The sequence below is a fragment of the Mesoplodon bidens genome, assembly GCF_964165515.1.
Source record: "Mesoplodon bidens genome assembly, chromosome: 1".
NCBI classification, from domain to species: domain Eukaryota; kingdom Metazoa; phylum Chordata; class Mammalia; order Artiodactyla; family Ziphiidae; genus Mesoplodon; species Mesoplodon bidens.
Genome location: NC_138176.1, coordinates 189,056,585 through 189,074,652, shown reverse-complemented (window position 1 = coordinate 189,074,652; position 18,068 = coordinate 189,056,585). Strand labels below are relative to the sequence as shown.

The window sequence follows — 18,068 nt, the reverse complement described above, 5'->3', positions numbered from 1 at the left end:
GAGGGCTGCAAGTTCACACACCTAATGTGACTAATAAAGCCCAAGTAGAACAAACATCTCCCAATTCCCAGCTCCACGCTCAGAGGCCCAAGAAGGATATAACTTGGAATCTCTTTAAAAGGTGTTCGAAAAGATAGAGATATTCTGCTAAAAGTTTTTCTGGTTCAAGTAAATTTGTGACATGCTAGTCTCTTGAAGGCTCACAATGCGTGTGTGTGTGCAAGTGTGTACAGGATATAAAGGCTCTGAGAAGGTGTGCAATAAAAAAAACCTGGTTGAATACATACAGAACATTCCCCCAAAGTGGATTTAATAATGGAAACCTTTTCTGCATAATTACTATAAACAGCCACACAAACCTAATGTTCTTCTGAACATACTTTTAGAAACACTGGTTTTGATAAATTAATGTATAACAAACTAACACATGATTATATTGTAATAGATTAATATTAATAAAAAATAATAACAGATTATAGAAGAAGGCACAAGAAACTACCCTTTAAACAAGACCCCGAATCATTTTTTGGCAGTCTGGTGTCAAATCCAAAAAAAATCTATTTGGGAATTCCCTGGCGGTCCAGTGGTTAGGGCTCCAGGCTTCCACTGCAGGGACCTGGGTTCGATCCCTGGTCGGGGAACTAAGATTCCACAAGCCGCGCAGCGCGGCCAAAAGCAAAAAAAAAAGAAACAAAACAAAAACAAAAAAATCTATTTAGATCATCAAGGCATTTTTATTCTCAGAAAGATCTCAGTATAAGTCTTTCATAAACAAAGATTCCAAGGAGTGGCTCATGTCATCTTACAGAAGACATAGTGGGTAAAAAAGGTGAAAGAGACACATGTTTTGTTACAAAACTGATTTACATGAGGTATCTTACTCCCTAAATCAACTTTCCAAGAACGCTACATATGCCATATAACAACTACCTGTCCTGTCATTATCCCTGGTCTCCTGATAACAGTGGCAAGCAAGAGAAAGCCAGAATGGAGACCGTGACTTGTAAACTATAAACCACAAAGATGAGGAATCCTTTTTTTCTTTGAAAACTACAAGAAAGCAGTTATTATTTTCCCTACTTTGTACTTTCCCTCCTTTCTCGGTTATTACTGCACGCAAGCACTTCTAGTGAATACTTTTATCTTAAACCTCTAGAAGTCAAATAAAGAGAAGACCAGGCCCGAGGAATTCTTTAAAAAATTATATTAATATTTGATATTTACTATCCTGGCAAATACAATATATATAAAAAAGGAACCCGCTCTAATGCAAAGTTGTAAGTTTGTGAACTAGGTGTAGACAAGTGTTGGTTAGCACTGACATCCTAGGAGGAAAGCTTTTGGTAAGAACTTTAAGCTTCCATAGTTTTTCGAAGAAAATGAACGGAATCTAGACGTTTGCTAGCCTAGTCCAGTAACATACAGTGTGCATTTCGGCCACTAAGAGCAGGAGTGGGAAAGGGCCAAGAGCAACCATTACCGCCTATCACCAGGGGTACCTGAAAAGTCATCTTCAGCCTTCAGCCTTCCCATTTTACGAGACTAGACGCCTCAAGGGCCACTAGATCGCGGCCGCAGCCTCGCCAGGTCCAACCCGGCACAAGGCGGAAGCTCACCAGCGGGGCCACGGGGCGCACACCTGCCGGCGGGCGGCGCCCACAACGCTTCACCTTGCCGCGGCGGACCTGCCCTCCTCGGCCCTTCTTCACGACCACCTCCATCCCTTCCCACCTGCAAATAACCGAGGGTAGGGACGCGGGAAGGTGAAGATGGTGAGGAAAAGCATCCCCGCAATCCGTCGCAGACTACCTCCTCCCATCCCAGAGCCGCTGCAAAGCCACACCGTTTCTCCCACGCCTCGTGTCTCTAGTGCAAGGTCTGCAATAGTTTAAAATTTTTGTTTTAAAGCACAAGTAACTTCCCCGCTCCCTTCCGCCCCTCACCTTCACGAAAGCAATCGGGGTTGTGGTACCTTCGATATCTAACAGGATCACAGTGACTTCGGCGGGCACCGAAAGCACAACCATTTCCCCACCGGCTGCTACTACGAGAATCGGCCTACTGGTAGGGAGGGCGGAGGGCCGTGCCGGCTGCGCCCAGCAACCTGCTGGGCTTCCGACAGCCCCGAAAAGAGTCCCGGAGCGCACAACTGCGAGCGGCCTGACGCACGAGGCGGAGAGGACACGTCGGCGCCCCTGAAAATAGAGAAACCGGCAGCACAGGGACCTTGAACTCGCAAGCTGCCCGGGCCTGGAGGCCTAGACCACGTGGGCAGGGAAAAGGGGCGGTCCTCACGAGGTTCCGATGGGGCGGGGAGAGGTAATGGCACCGACGTCGATTGGCCGCTAGAGGGCCTCTAACCCGATCCGTCAAAGTGGGCCTCGCGTGGGCGGGAACAAAGAAACGAACGCGGGAGCCCGGTGCGCGGGCGCGCGCTCTCCGCAGGCTGGTTGAGCGAGCGGGAGAGGCCTGGGGCACGTGCAGACGGGAGCCCCGCGAGTGGCGCGCCGGGGATGTGAGTGCCCCTTGCCCTCTACGGCACCTAGCCCCCTCCCCGCCCACTGCCTCCGCTTTTGCATTTTTACAGTAATCCGACCGGGCCCGCGCCCCTCCTCCCGTCAGCCAGCGAAAGAGGCCGTTTGGATCCCGGTCAGCCTGACTGCGTTGGCCGCGATTACGGCCGATTGGCTAGGGAGGCCCGCCGCGCCCCCTCGGCCCGCGCGCCTGTAGCGGCAGCGGAAGAGGCGCCCGCGCCGCGCCGCGCCGCTGTCCGGAGGGGCCAACGCGCGCCCGCTTCCTGTTCGGCTGCTTCCAGCCAGCTCGAGGACAAAACACGCGTGCGCGCGACGAACGGCAGGGCGCGCTCGCCGCCTCAGCCACCGGCGTTGGGCGCAGTCCGCCTTTTTCCGGAGCAGCGCGGCCCCGGTGCCAATCGATAACGGCAGCTCCGCACTGGGGGACCGAGGGCGGAAAAAGGCGGGGTTGACGGCTCTTTGCTGGGAGTGGGCTGGACCGGACGCCAGAGACAAAGGCTCTCAAGGCAAGAGGGGCTGTGACGCTGCTCGGGATTTTTGACCCAGGACTTTTCGCCCCTTCGTTTTTCTCTTCTGACGCTCTTTTCCCAAGCCCGCGTCCCTTCACCCGCGACCTCGCTCCTCAGCGGAAGGGCCGCGATGGAGGTCCCGCCCCGGCTTTCCCATGTGCCGCCGCCATTGTTCCCCTCCGCTCCCGCTACTTTAGCCTCCCGCAGCCTCTCCCATTGGCGGCCGAGGGCGCCGCGGCAGCTCGCCCCGCTCCTCCCTTCGCTCGCTCCCAGCTCTGCCCGGCAGGGGGCGCGCCGGGCCCAGCGCCACGTCACCGCCCAGCAGCCCTCCCGATTGGCGGGCGGGGCGGCTATAAAGGGTGGGCGCAGGCGGCGCCCGGATCTCTTCCGCCGCCATTTTAAATCCAGCTCCATACAACGTTCTGCCGCCGCTGCTGTCGCGACACGGATTGCACGCCAGCGCTTCCCGGCCGACAACTCAGCCGCTATGGAAGACATGAACGAGTACAGCAACATAGAGGAATTTGCAGAGGGATCTAAGATCAACGCGAGCAAGAATCAGCAGGATGACGGGTACTGCACGCTTTTCCTCTTCCCCCCTCCCCCAGCGCTCCGCATGCGCCCCTTCGTCCCTCGGGGGCCGCGCGCTGCCCCTGTTCTTTCCCCAAGTCGATTGCCCGCTGGGCTCCACTAGGTTGGAGGGAAGAGGAAAGTAGGAGACGGAGGTGGGGCGGTGACTCTAGAGGCCCGCGGAAAGTGGGGGAAGGGCGGCGGCGTCTGTGTCCCGAGTGCGCAGGCGCGCGTGGGGCCCGAGGGGGAGGGGCCGGCCTCGCTGTGCCCCATGCTGCAGCTGCAGCCGCCTCTTCATTGTGTCTGTGTTACGGTTCCGCGCAGTTTTCAGGGGGAGGATTTAGGGAACTCCTGGTTTGGGAACCTGTAGGCGACTGGTACCCAGATCCCCAGTACGTGTGATGATGAGTTCTTTAGGTGGAATGTTGGCTTGATAGTTGAGGAAGTCGGTGAGCCTAAGTTGTGTGGGATCAGTATAGAAAGTAGGATTTTCTAGTCGGGAACAATCTTTACCATGTATTGTTGGCCTCGTTTAAACTTGGCATTGTGCAGTGAGGAGAGCAAGGTGTCCACCGTTTTGAATAGGTGAGGAACTTGGGGATCTTTGTGGTCTTTTGTTCGTGTGTGTCTGTAAACGGATTAAATTATTTGTACATAAGGATGTATTTCCCCATGCTTATTTTATAGTTTTATTTCGTAAATTTCGTAATTTCAGAATTTAAGTAATCGTTGTAGTTGCTGCTAACGTTAAAAAACTTTTATTTCTAGTAAAATGTTTATTGGAGGCTTGAGCTGGGATACAAGCAAGAAAGATCTGACTGAATATTTGTCTCGATTTGGGGAAGTTGTAGACTGCACAATTAAAACAGATCCAGTCACTGGAAGATCAAGAGGATTTGGATTTGTGCTTTTCAAAGATGCTGCTAGTGTTGATAAGGTAGGAACATGTTTCGCATTGTGGTGCTTTTGTGTGTTTCTTGCAAATTGTTCAGAGGGTTTCTTGTATGTTGTCAGATTAAATAAATCTGTCTTCTAGGTTTTGGAAATGAAAGAACACAAGCTGGATGGCAAATTGATAGACCCTAAAAGAGCCAAAGCTTTAAAAGGGAAGGAACCCCCTAAAAAGGTTTTTGTGGGTGGATTGAGCCCAGATACTTCAGAAGAACAAATTAAAGAATATTTTGGAGCCTTTGGAGAGGTGCGCTCTGCTTTTACGTTTACGTGTATTTTCATTTGATATGTTTATATAATGTTTATCCCTGGCCCAGTTCTTATAGAGCAAACTCAGGTTGGATGAGGGTGGGATTAAATTATTGCTCAAGTCCCTTCCAGTCACCGTACCTTAATCAGTGCTTTCTGTGTTATAATGGAAACTAGTGTCTAATGGAAACTAATTCAGCAAGAAGATGGATGCTTTGGTGTGGTTAGGGTTTGGATTTATTAACTAGTGGCATCTGTGGGGTAAGAAATGGTATTAAATAAGGTTTTACTCTCCCTTCTCAATGCTCCATAGATGAAACAGATGACTGTAGTTTGATGTGGATAATAAAGCAGTAGTTTATACAGAAGTTATTCTGTTAGAATGACATGTTAGGTTGAAGCTTGAAAAGGACTTGCGGCATTCTAAAACATCTTGGTAGCTTTTTACCGTTAGTGGGTGACCTTGAGTGTGTATCTTGATTTCAGATTGAAAATATTGAACTTCCCATGGATACAAAAACAAATGAGAGAAGAGGATTTTGTTTTATTACATATACAGATGAAGAGCCAGTAAAGAAATTGTTAGAAAGCAGATACCATCAAATTGGTTCTGGGAAGGTAAAGCCATTTTGATTATAGTAAATGAACAATATGCTTTTTTTTTTCTGAAAGTGAAATTTCTCAACCTGTTTTGAGAAGAAAAACAATGGCTTGACATTAGAATATTGGTAATAATTCTGTTTGCTTTTTAAATTTTGTTTTTAGTGTGAAATCAAAGTTGCACAACCCAAAGAGGTATATAGGCAGCAACAGCAACAACAAAAAGGAGGAAGAGGTGCTGCAGCTGGTGGACGAGGTGGTACTAGGGGTCGTGGTCGAGGTGAGACTTAATTCCTGGGCAGTGACTCAATGCTGTAAGCTATAAACTGCGGAATATGAATAAGCCCATAGGAAAGTGAAGCCAAATTTAAACTGTTACAACATGGAAACTGCTCAGCTTAGTGGGTGGGCTTTTGTTTTTACTGGTTTCCACCTCTTCAAAAATGACACTCTGACAGTGTCATTACTGATGGGAAAATAACACCATTAAAGGTAATTAAGATTACATGGAACACTTTGGTGTGATAGGTTTTCTAGGGCAGGAGTCCTTGTTTTAAAGATAAACACTGTCTTCTCCTTTGTCCTGATTTTTCATTGAATTTAGGAAGCCTGATACTGGCACAATTGGACTTTCTGCCCCCTTTTTTATGCCAACTGTAATAATACTCTCTTGGTCAGATAGCAATATAGGTATCCATTCTGCCTTTTTAAGATTTGCAGAGTGAGGGACAGGAACGCATCATTTTATGTTAGGATTGGGGGTCAGAAGTTGTTTCCTAACAATCATTGTGCATTGTTTCAGGTCAGGGCCAAAACTGGAACCAAGGATTTAATAACTATTATGATCAAGGATATGGAAATTACAATAGTGCCTATGGTGGTGATCAAAACTATAGTGGCTATGGCGGCTATGATTATACTGGGTATAACTATGGGAACTATGGATATGGACAGGGATATACAGACTACAGTGGTAAGAATATTTAACTTAATTTCATAAACCAATGGTACTAAAATTCAGTGTTTAAAGTACAATCCCATTCTGAGACTGTGTGTGTGGGTGTTTCCTATTTCTTGAAGTGTTTGGAGTTAAATTTTTGAGACATTTAATAGTCATAGGGGCTTATACTGATACAGAGACTTCAGTCATTACAAACATTCTGGAATGTGATATGTGACTAGTTTATAATGACTTTTTAAGTTTCTGGTTATTTTAATTGCCATGGAGGATTTTGCATATTTAATGGTTTTTAAATGTACAGTGAAACCATTTCATTAAAAGCTAAGCATAATTTTTTGTTTTTTCAAAATAGGCCAACAGAGCACTTACGGCAAGGCATCTCGAGGGGGTGGCAATCACCAAAATAATTACCAACCATACTAAAAGGGGACGTTGGAGAAAACAGGTGTGTATAAGAGTTCAAGACACCAGTGGAAATTCTAATTTAATTTAAAGATCAATAGACAAATGAAAAATAAGTGAAAACAAAATATCATGTAGCCTGTTTTTACTAAATTGTTAATTTTTTACTTGCTTTATGAACCTGTTTTGCCTAAAGTGTCTATAGATCTTTAACTTTAAAGTTTTATCTCACTTTCTTTAGTATTACAGAAAAACTTAAGAGTTTTTCTGTTTGCTTTGTGTACCAGGTGGTCTAGAGGAATAATTAAACTTTTTTAGAACTATTAACAGGTAAAGTACTGAAATGGGTACAACTTAAGGAAAACAGGAATGTTGTCTTCTAACTCTGACATTATACCTTGTTTGTACCCGCCAGCGGGAACTTCATTGCAGGCCGTGTGTCACCCTGACCACGTCTATCTCTGGGGGTCGCACGTTGCGGGCAGAGCGCAAGGCATACACCAGAAAACGCTGTCCTGTGGTATGGTCTCTTCCAACTTCATGTACCAGCGTAAAGATTAAAGTGGAAAACTTCAGACTTTGGCTTCTTTTTTAATCTTTTTGAAGATTAAGTGTCTAAACTTAACTTAAATGGTTTTTTACAGGAGTTAAAGTACATAAATGCCTTTTTACAGCTTAATCATTTTGGTCTTCTGTTTAGTGTTGTATTTCAATTGTGGAGCCTCATTTTAAGTGTTCATTCTTTAAGATTTAATGCTTGCTTTTTCTTTTTATAGCTAATAGTGAAATCTACAAACCAAAACAAGAACTTTAAAATCTGGGATACAAATTAAAGATCATATGCACACAGAAATTTGTTTTCTTGCAATACAAGCCTATTAGAAATTCATGTTTGTAATAGCATTTTACGTGGCTTACTAGAGATGTTTCTAGTAGACCTTGAACCTAGCACAGTTCAACCTGTGAATATGGGAAGACTGCATTCCCAGATTTTCTAAGTAAATTTTACTTTAATATCATTTGGGAACTCCAGGGTGAATTTATTAATTACCCGAACTGCGTTTTGCCAGTGAATTTGCATGTGATCTTTAATTGAAGAAAAGAATAAAGTGAGAACTTAAAACAATTCATGAAAGTGGACCTTTGAAAGCTTGTCAGAGTTGCACAAATCTAATTGCCATTTTGTTTTTGTTTTTAGGAAGAGATTGCTAAAGTAATCCATCTTGCAGGACGACATTGAAGATTGGTCTTCTGTTGATCTAAGATGATCATTTTGTAAAAGACTTTCTAGTGTACAAGACACAACTGTGTCCAACTGTATATAGCCGCCAATTAGTTTTTGTTTTTACTTTGTCTTTTGCTACCTGTGTTACGACTCGACGTGGATTTGTGTTTATACAAATTTTATTTGTATGATTTCATGTTAAACCTCAAATAAATGCTTCCTTATGTGATTGTTTTTCTGCGTCAGGTACTAAATAGCCCTGTAAAAGTGTAATTTTAAATAAGCAATAATTAAGGCACAGTTTATTTTGTAGGGAGTGTTGATCCATAGGGAGAAACTGTGGTCCTTTACAAATAGCCAGCTACAGTGTCTACTCTGTTCTCTTTTTGTTAGATGTATTCTATGTTCTAAGGCTTCATTTCCCTGTTAACTGAGGCTTCCACATACCTTTAAGTAATGTTGTTTTCTCTTTGTATATCTGGAGACGTTGTCATGAAAGTTTCTGTGGCGTAGTTACAGTGTTGTGATGAGTGGAAGCTTTCTAGTAGACCATAAGTCTTCTGGTTATATTTTGAAAAGTAACTTTTTAATGGCACAAAGCATGCTGGTAGCTCCTTTTATGAATAGAAAATATTTTGCTTTGTTCTTGTCTCTGGAAAGGCTTTTGTTATGACTTGCTGTATTCAGTGGTCTGCTAGAAAGAGCTTTGGCTAATCATAATACCATAACTTTGTTTTCTTGATTAAACTGTCTAAATATAACCAGGGGAAAAAACACTTGAACTGTGTTATAGGAGCCACAGTTTAAGAATATCAGATGTAATTGCTTTAACACAAGGATTTTGGCAAACAGGTATGAAGTTACTAAAGTTTGAACAAAAGTTAGATTAAAATATATGACGTAGTGGATGAGTAACTAAATTAATTGTATACTCTTCTGTTGGTATTATGTCACAGCAAGCACCAAACTGAACAAAATGTTTCTGTTGGGGCATTTTTAGGAAGCTGTATTGGGTGTTAACTGTTATGTGGTGTGAGTTCTTAGAAAAAATCATGGCAGTAAGTTTCATCATTTTTAGCGCAGTTAGTGCATGAGCTGAATAGTTAAGCATATCCATGTTCAAACGTAAAAGGAATAGTGGGGAAAGGTATCCCTTAAATCTCATGTAAATGCAAATCTAAGTGTGACCAAGTCATATCATTACAACAGATCTTCTGGTGCATTAAAAAAAAAAAAGTTTTAGCTCTAGATTTTGGAGGATGTCCTGGATAAATTCAAGTTTTGAATTTTACATTCAGTGTAGTTACTGAATTTAAGGTTTTTGTTTTCATTTCTGTGGTTCCATGTTAGCCGTTAGGATTGGCATACATGTTCACATGTGGAATAGTTGACCTCACCTTAAAGCAAGTGTAAATTTTTTTATGCTAATGGACCTGCCTTGTTTTATTTGGTGCCTGCAACTTTCTTTGTTCCGATGATGTTTGTACTTGCTGGGCTATCAAGTTACAGTGCTTTTGGCCTTTTGCTCCTGTTTTGCTATTTGACCTTACACCTAGGCCAAGTACCAATGTTGGCTATTGTAAGGGATTGTTTGATTCTTTCAACATGCAACCTTAGGGAACAGAAAGGAAATTTTCATTTTAAGTTATGTTGTCAAAGTCAGTAGGTGCAGTGTCTTTAGGACAGTGAATCCTGTAAGTTCAAATTTATGATTAGGTGACAAGTTGAGATTGTCCTTTCCCTGATCAAAAATGAATAAAGGCTTTTTAAACAAAATCCAAACTCTTCAGTCAAGTCTTGATATACATGACTTTGAAGAAATACTACATCTAGAGATTATTGTCTGAGGTCTTTTAGAAAAACTGAAGTACCTATGACAAACATAATTAACGTGTATATTCTTAAATATGCTTCCTGAGTTTTGAGCAAATTCTTTGTGTTAATACTTACCCTGAAAGAAACCTAATTAGCAGTTTTGTTAACACATTAGTATTCTGTAGTCTGATGGCTACATTTACAAGATTAGGGATTAAGAGTAAAAATGTCATTGGGATACTAACTTGGATAAGCAGAGCATTTATTTCATTCTCTTCCATGCATCTTTTTCGTAATGGTGACAGTAACTGGAGCCTTTGCCAATCTTATAAATTTCAATACAAAGAAACCTGAGAAATTAATTGCTATATGTTGCAAGTATTTGATAGTATGTCCACCACAGGATACTATGTTTCACCTATTAAAAAGGTGATTCAAGGACACTGCAATTATAATTGCATTTTTAAATGTGATTTTATGTAAACTGCAATTTTTAGTTAAAGGTGTGTGTGTATGTGCATTTCTGCCATTTGAATTGCTCCTAGTGTTAAGCGAAGTCAGGAAATGTCATTCTGTAAAAATCTCTCAAATTTTCCAACTTAATAGAATTGCCATCTACTGTGGTCTCAACTTTCTGAGCAAAAGCAATACAACTTTGTTTTCATGTAAAGTCATTCAAAAGTGTATTGCCATGGGCTTCCCTGGTGGCGCAGTGGTTGAGAGTCCGCCTGCCAATGCAGGGGACATGGGTTCGTGCCCCGGTCTGGGAAGATCCCACATGCTGCAGAGTGGCTAGGCCCGTGAGCCATGGCTGCTGGGCCTGCGCGTCCACAGCCTGTGCTCCGCAACGGGAGAGGCCACAGCAGTGAGAAGCTCACGTAATGCAAAAAAAAAAAAAGTATTGCCATAAAAATGGGCTGTTCCTTTAGGATTGGTTGAGGTTTTATATTTGTCTTGAAATAGTCAGATGTGGGATTTCAGTGAGTTTTGGTTGAATAGAAAAAAGTGGAAACTTTGACTTAACCACTGTGTTTTATAAACTGTAGGAAAGAATACAGTGGTATTCTATGGATTAGAGGGTAATGCTGAACATCCTAAGGATTGTTGCTTTAAGTGGCAGTTTAATTCCTGACCTTATTCTTTGGTCTACTCATTCAAGAGGAGTACCCCCATTTGAGGAGGTACATCATGATCTCAGTGTGATTGGGGAAGGGATATTCAACAGTCTGTGATTTGTTACCTAAATCTAAAAATTTCTAGTAACAATGCTCAAGATTTTGGTTTATCAAAGACTAGCATGTGTTATAAATATGAGAAGCACTGTACTGCAGACAGGTTTTCTCATACTGTTCCAATGGTTATCTCCTTTTGAGAATCTGACTAAAATGAGTTTTCTTAAGACAAAAAAATCATGTCTACATAAATGTAGTCTCAAGAAAATTATAAACTACTTTGAAAGCTATCTAGTTTAAAAGACTCGAAGTTGGCTTTTATGGTGACAGATTGACTACAATTCATTCATTTAGGCCACACCATGCAGTTTGTGGGATCTTAGTTCCCCCACCAAGAATCAAACCCGGCCCACAGCAGTAAGGAGCACCAAGTCCTAACCACTGGACTGTCAGGGAATTTCCAAAATTTATTGAATTTGCTATCATTGATGCGGTTACCCAAAGGGAGTTTCTTAAATGTTCTCAGTGCTGGCTGGTGAACAAATACAGGGTGATTGTTTTATGGATGAGACAGGAAGGGCCAACCCCATAAAAGGAATTATGGAAAACTATAATCCCCTGATTTTTCAAATTGAGGAAGTTACCTAGTTGATAGTAACTCATTACGTTTTGGAGTGTATCAAGCATCTCTGAGGACTAGATTCAGTGTTTGCCACTTCTGGGAGGGATCTCTAAGCATTAAGATTAGTCAACAGTCTTTAATTTGTGAGTGTTGAAGTCTTTTGTAGGAAAGTAGCGTTTTATTATCATTCATTCATTCTTGGGACTTCCCTGGTGGTGCAGTGGTTAAGACTGCGAGTTCCCAATGCAGGGGGCCCGGGTTCGATCCCTGGTCAGGGAACTGGATCCCACATGCTTGCAGCAACTGAGGAGCCTGCCTGCCACAGCTAAGACCCAGTGCAACCAAATAAGTATTAAATTGATTTATTCTTGTTCCTCTGATGAAACTGGAGCCTAGATAATCTGGAGCAACTACTCATGCCCGTGAGAGAGCTTTTCTGTGATATTTATTTTATGTATTTGGCCGTGCCGGGTCTTAGTTGCAGCACGCGGAATCTTCGTTTCAGCATACGGGTTTCTTTGTTTTAGTTGTGGCTTGCAGGATCTTTTAGTTGCGGCATGTGCGATCTAGTTCCCTGACCAGGGATGGAACCTGGGCCTCCTGCATTGGGAGCGTGGAGTCTCAGCCATTCTACCACCAGGGAAGTCCCTGTCCTATGGAATTGAGTGATTACTTTGTTTACCCTTGAACGATGAGACGTATGGGACATAAAAGCTCTTTAGACCACCATACAGGCAGAGGGGTGAAGGGAGGGTGTGACAGTGGGGACTGAAGTATTTTAGGGTACTTCCAATATTTTTCATTACCAGGAAACACTTTAGGTATTTTCTCCCCATAACTGTATATTTTGAATGGCTGTACACATCACATATATTGCTCTCATTATGTAGTGACATTTCTATTAATCAAAGGCATATAGCTGTCAATCAGAACGTCTACAGTGATAATCAGCATTGTACCATCAACTTAATGATGCCAGCTAAAATCTAAGAAACAGTGTTTTCATTAGCTTGTACAGATTTTTTTTAATGTGTGATTTCTATCAGACTTAAAATACAGAAAAAAAGTCCAAGAATTTTTATTACTTCTTCCTAGGAATTTAGAACTATACCTAGCACATCATTTGGAGATAAGGAAAAACAAAAGGCATTTTTGAGTGTGTGTTACTTTCATAATCTGGAAAAGTGATTTTTAAAATATTTTTATGGATATAATTTTTTAATTATGCATTTGAATGACTTCATCAGAAATAAAGAGACCCCCAAATTACACCTTTGATCTCATTTAAAATATGTCTATTTTTTCATGTATTTATTCTTTAGTTACAATCCATGTAAAAATAGGACTTAAGAGCCTGTCCAAACTAAGAATAACTCCACTTTGACCTATCGTCGCCACTCACTCAGCTTGTGGGATCTTAATTCCCCGACCACCAGGGATTGAACCAGGGCCCTCTGCAGTGAAAGCGAGGAGTCCTAACTGCTGGACCGCCAGGAAGTTCTCTTCCCTTTTTCATTTAATTAAAGTTATTTTAATTGCTATTAACATGATGCTTTAGAACACCAAGATATAGACATAGCAAAAGGGTTTTTATTTTCCCTTGATTCTCCATCCAAGACAATAACGAATTCAGAAAACATTCCATTACCAATTCACTGATTGTGGAGTTTGGTTTTTTTGTTTGTTTATATGTTTGTTTTTCCCACATATCCCAGACCCCAGGAGAGGAGGGTCTTGGTGACAGGTACAGGGATTTTTCACCAACCCATAGCCAAGATTCATGATACTACCATGGTAGGGTTTTGGTTTTGTATTTTCTTTAACCTGAATCTTTTAAAATTCTCCTGGTGTTAAATACTTGCCACTTGGTGAAATAAAATCATTCTTCTCTTACTTCATTAAAGACCAAGGAGTAAATTTCTCTCTCTGCCTTTAATAGAAAAAATCAAGCAGACACTCTTAACCAGGAAATATACAGGCATTAACTACTGTTCTCTTGACAATTCTCCTGGGAAAGGAATGCAGACTGTTAGTATAACTTGATTAGGAACACCGGTCACAGTTTATTAACTCCATTTATTGCATAAGAAAGGAAAAAAAGCATTACATGAAGATGTCAAAGGTTTTCAGAATTACTCGATAAATCACTGCTAAGATCATGCCCTGTTTTTTAAATTTGCATTACATATTTACATTTCCGTGCATTAGTGCAGTCCTACATATAGTGTAAGAGTATTCAGGTGTACATATATACCTAATAAGATAAAAGGCATACAGGCATACTTTAAAAATATTGCAGGTAAAGTTCCAGACCATCACAGTAAAGCAATAAGGTGAGTCACACAAATTTTTTTTGTTTTCCCGGTACATATAGGTTATGCTTACACTATACTGTAGTCTATTAAGTATGCAATAGTGTTATGTCTAAAAAACAATGTATACACCTTAATTTAAAAATACTTTATTGCTAAATAATGCTAACCATCATCTGAGCCTTCGGTGAGTCAAAATCTTTGCAGGCGGGGGTCTTGCCCTGATGTTGATGCTGCTGACTGATCAGGGTGGTGGTTGCTGAAGGTGGGTGGCTGAGGCAGTCTCTTGAATAAGACAGCAAGGAGGTCTGTCTTTCATGAAGGATTTCTCTGTAGCGTTCAAGGCTGTTTGATGGCACTTTACCCTGCTCAGTAGAACTTCTTTCAGGATTGGAGTCAACCCTCTCAAACTCTGCCACTGCTTTACCAACTACATTTATGTAATATTCTAAATTCTTGACACAACTAGGGCAACTCCCAGGCTCTGGTGGGGGACGTCGGACACCTAAAGGGACAGGAAAAGTACCCACACAACCAGGTAGGACGTGGCAGGGAAGGAGGGGGGAGAGAAAGTGGAGGCAGCAGGGGACCGGCACCTGTGAGGGGTGGCTGGGGGAGGGGAGGGGTTCCATGACCAGAGGGGGAGCCCACCCATGGTGCAGGGATCAGTGGGGACAGAGAGAGACCTCTGGGGGATTGGGGGATCAGAGGGGAACGCAGCTAGCATCTCCCCTGACTGCTCGGGCCCAGCAAGCCTGCTGGGGTCCCAGGCCTCGACCTCCACTCTCTGTGGCCCCCACTGTCTAGGCTGAGCCTAAGCCACGACCCCAAACCCACAAGGCATTTTCTGGCCACGAGGGTCCTGAGCCTAGACCCCACCCCCAAGGCTGCTTCTGGCCTTTTTTTTTTTTTTTTTTTTTGCTGTTGTGGTTCTGTTTTGCCTTGTTGTCGTTTCATTCGTATTTTTTTCTTTCTAATATATTTTTTATTCTTTGTTATTGTTCTGCCCTCTTTTTCTTTTCTTTTTTTTTTTTCCACACCGCATGGCTTGCAAGAACTTGGTTCCCAGGCTGGGGGTCAGGCCTGAGCTCCTGTGGTGGGAGCACTGAGTCCAAACCACTGGACTAACAGAACCCCAGACCCCAGGGAATATCAAATGGAGTGAGGTCTCCCAAGGTCCTCATCTCAGCACCAAGACCCAGCTGTACCCAAGTGCCTGTAAACTCCAGTACTGGACACCTCAGGCCAAACAGCCAGTAAGACAGGAACACAGCCCCACCCATCAAAACAAATGAGATGACAAAAAAATACGTTACAGACGGAAGAGCAAGGTAAAAAACTGCAAGACCAAATAAATGAGGAGGAAATAGGAAACCTACCTAAAAAAGAATTCAGAGTAATGGTAGTAAAAATGATCCAAAATCTCGGAAATAGAATGGAGGCAAGGATTGAGAAAATACAAGAAATGTTTAACAAAGACCTAGAAGAACTAAAGAACAAACAAACAGTGATGAACAAAACGATAACTGAAATGAAAAATACACTAGAAAGAATCAATAGCAGAATAACTGAGGCAGAAGAATAGTTAAGTGAGCTGGAAGATAGAATGGTGGGAATAACTGCTGAGGAGCAGAATAAAGAAGACAGAATGAAAAGAAATGAGGACAGGCTCAGAGATTTCTGGGACATTAAACACACCAACATTCGAAATATAGGGGTCCCAGAAGAAGAAGAGAAAGAGAAAAGGTCTGAGAAAATATTTGAAGAGATTATAGTTGAGAACTCCCCTAACATGGGAAAGGAAATAGCCACCCAAGTCCAGGAAGTGAAGTGAAGAGAGTCCCAGGCAGGATAAACCCAAGGAGAAACACACCAAGACACATGTTAATCTAACTAACAAAAATTAAATTCAAAGAAAAAAAAATGTTAAAAACAGCAAGGGAAAAGCAACAAATAACATACAAGAGAATCCCCATAAGGTTAACAGCTGATGTTTCTGCAGAAACTCTGCAGGCCAGAAGGGAATGGCACGGTATATTTAAAGTAATGAAAGGGAAAAACCTACAACCAAGATTACTCTACCCAGCAAGGATCTCATTCAGATTCAACGGAGAAATCAAAAGCTTTACTGACAGGCAAAAGCTAAGAATTCAGCTCCACCAAACCAGCTTTACAGCAAATGCTGAAGGAACTTCTCTAGGCGGGAAACACAAGAGAGGAAAAAGAACCACAAAAACAAACCCAAAACAATTGAGAAAATGGTAATAGAAACACACATATTGATAATTACCTTGAATGTAAATGGATTAAATGCTCCAACCAAAAGACTGGATAAATGGATACAAAAGCAAGACCCGTATGTGTGCTGTCTACAAGAGGCCCACTTCAGACCTAGGGACACATACAGACTGAAAGTGAGTGGATGGGAAAAATATACCATGCAAATGGAAATCAAAAGAAAGCTGGAGTAGCAATACTCATATCAGATAAAATAAACTTTAAAATAAAGACTGTTATAAGAGATAAGGAAGGACACTACATAATGATCAAGGGATCAATCCAAGAAGAAGATACAACAATTATGAATATTTATGCACCCAACATAGGAGCACCTCAATACATTAAGCAAATGCTAACAGCCATAAAAGGGGAAATCGACAGTAACATAATAATAGTGGGGGGACTTTAACACCCCACTTGCACCAATGGACAGATCATCCAGACAGAAAATAAATAAACACAAGCTCTAAATGACACAATAAACCAGATAGACTTAATTGATATTCATAAGACATTCCGCCCGAAAGCAGCAGAATACATTTTCTTCTCAAGTGCACACAGAACATTCTCCAGGATAAATCACATCTTGGGTCACAAATCAAGCCTTGGACAATTTAAGAAAATTGAAATTGTATCCAGCATATTTTCCAACCACAATGCTATGAGATTAGAAATCAATTACAGGAAAAATACAAAAACACATGAAGGCTAAACAATATGCTACTAAATAACCAAGAGATCACTGAAGAAATCAAAGAGGAAATTTAAAAAATACATAGAAACAAATAACAACGAAAACATGACAACCCAAAACCTAATGGGATGTAGCAAAAGCAGTTCTAAGAGGGAAGTTTATAGCAATTCTATCTCCCCTCAAGAAACAAGAAAAATCTCGAATGAACAATTTAACCTTACACCTAAAGCAACTAGAGAAAGAAAAAGAACAAAAAACAAAGATGTTAGTAGAAGGAAAGAAATTATAAAGATGAGAGCAGAAATAAATGAAATAGAAATGAAGTAAACAATAGCAAAGATCAATAAAACTAAAAGTTGGTTCTTTGAGAAGATAAACAAAATTGATAAACCTTTAGCCAGACTCATCAAGAAAAAAGGGAGAGGATTCAAATCAATAAAATTATAAATGAAAAAGGAGAAATTACACTTGACATTGCAGCAATATAAGGATCATAAGAGAATACTACAAGCAATTATATGACAATAAAATAGACAACCTGGAAGAAATGGACAGATTCTTAGAAAGGTACAACTTTCCAAGACTGAATGAGGAAGAATTAGAAAATATAAACAGACCAATCACAAATAATATGAAAAGATTCTCAACATCACTAATTACTAGAGAAATGCAAATCAAGACTACACTGAAGTATCACCTCACACCAGTCAGAATGGCCATCAACAAAAAAATCTACAAACAATAAATGCTGGAGAGGGTGTGCAGAAAAGGGAACCCTCTTGCACTGTTGGTGAGAATGTGAATTGAGACAGCCACTATAGAGAACAGTATGGAGGTTCCTTCAAAAACTAAAAATAGAACTACCATATGACCCAGCAGTCCCACTACTGGGCATATACCCTGAGAAAACCATAATTCAAAAAGACACATGTACCCCAGTGTTCATTGCAGCACTATTTACAATAGCCAGGACATGGAAACAACCTAAATGTCCATCTACAGATGAATGGATAAAGAATATGTGGTACATATATACAATGGAATATTGCTCAGCCATAAAAAGGAACAAAATTGGGTCATTTGTAGAGATGTGGATGGACCTAGAGTTTGTCATACAGAGTGAAGTAAGTCAGAAAGAGAAAAACAAATACCGTATATTAATGCATATATGT

The 18,068-nt window shown here is 41.5% G+C and overlaps 2 protein-coding genes across 6 annotated transcripts in view; one reads left to right on the top strand and one right to left on the bottom strand.

Moving 5' to 3' along the window:
• The window catches only part of ENOPH1 (enolase-phosphatase 1), a 33,227-nt gene extending 30,944 nt beyond the window's left edge, over positions 1-2,283 (bottom strand). The window contains exon 1 of one of the 2 annotated variants that reach the window (XM_081249002.1): positions 1,944-2,283. In XM_081249002.1, the coding sequence (XP_081105128.1) occupies positions 1,944-2,027 (84 nt within the window). In that variant the 5' untranslated portion in view covers positions 2,028-2,283. The remainder of the gene's footprint in view (positions 1-1,943) is intronic. The other variant, XM_081249003.1, reaches the window with a different exon arrangement.
• A 130-nt stretch (positions 2,284-2,413) lies between these two features.
• HNRNPDL (heterogeneous nuclear ribonucleoprotein D like) lies at positions 2,414-8,235 on the top strand. 4 transcript variants are annotated; one of them, XM_081248965.1, is made up of 8 exons: positions 2,422-3,616; positions 4,382-4,550; positions 4,650-4,811; positions 5,300-5,431; positions 5,579-5,693; positions 6,216-6,386; positions 6,727-6,819; positions 7,192-8,235. In XM_081248965.1, exons 1-7 carry the CDS (start codon positions 3,174-3,176, stop codon positions 6,795-6,797), a joined length of 1,263 nt encoding a protein of 420 aa, XP_081105091.1. In that variant the 5' UTR covers positions 2,422-3,173; the 3' UTR covers positions 6,798-6,819; positions 7,192-8,235. The 4 variants fall into 4 exon arrangements, with proteins under 4 accessions (XP_081105094.1, XP_081105093.1, XP_081105091.1 ...); XM_081248966.1 differs by having other exon boundaries at positions 2,423-3,616; positions 7,975-8,235; XM_081248968.1 differs by lacking the exon at positions 6,216-6,386 and having other exon boundaries at positions 2,414-3,616; positions 7,975-8,235.
• The last annotated feature ends 9,833 nt before the right edge of the window (positions 8,236-18,068 follow it).

Excerpts from the sequence above, each read along its gene's own strand:
- HNRNPDL (XM_081248965.1), top strand. The coding sequence starts at position 3,174 with ATGGAGGTCCCGCCCCGGCTTTCCCATGTGCCGCCGCCATTGTTCCCC. Across the intron at positions 3,617-4,381 it reads AAGAATCAGCAGGATGACGG|TAAAATGTTTATTGGAGGCT; the intron begins GTACTGCACGCT and ends TTTTATTTCTAG. Across the intron at positions 5,694-6,215 it reads TACTAGGGGTCGTGGTCGAG|GTCAGGGCCAAAACTGGAAC; the intron begins GTGAGACTTAAT and ends GCATTGTTTCAG.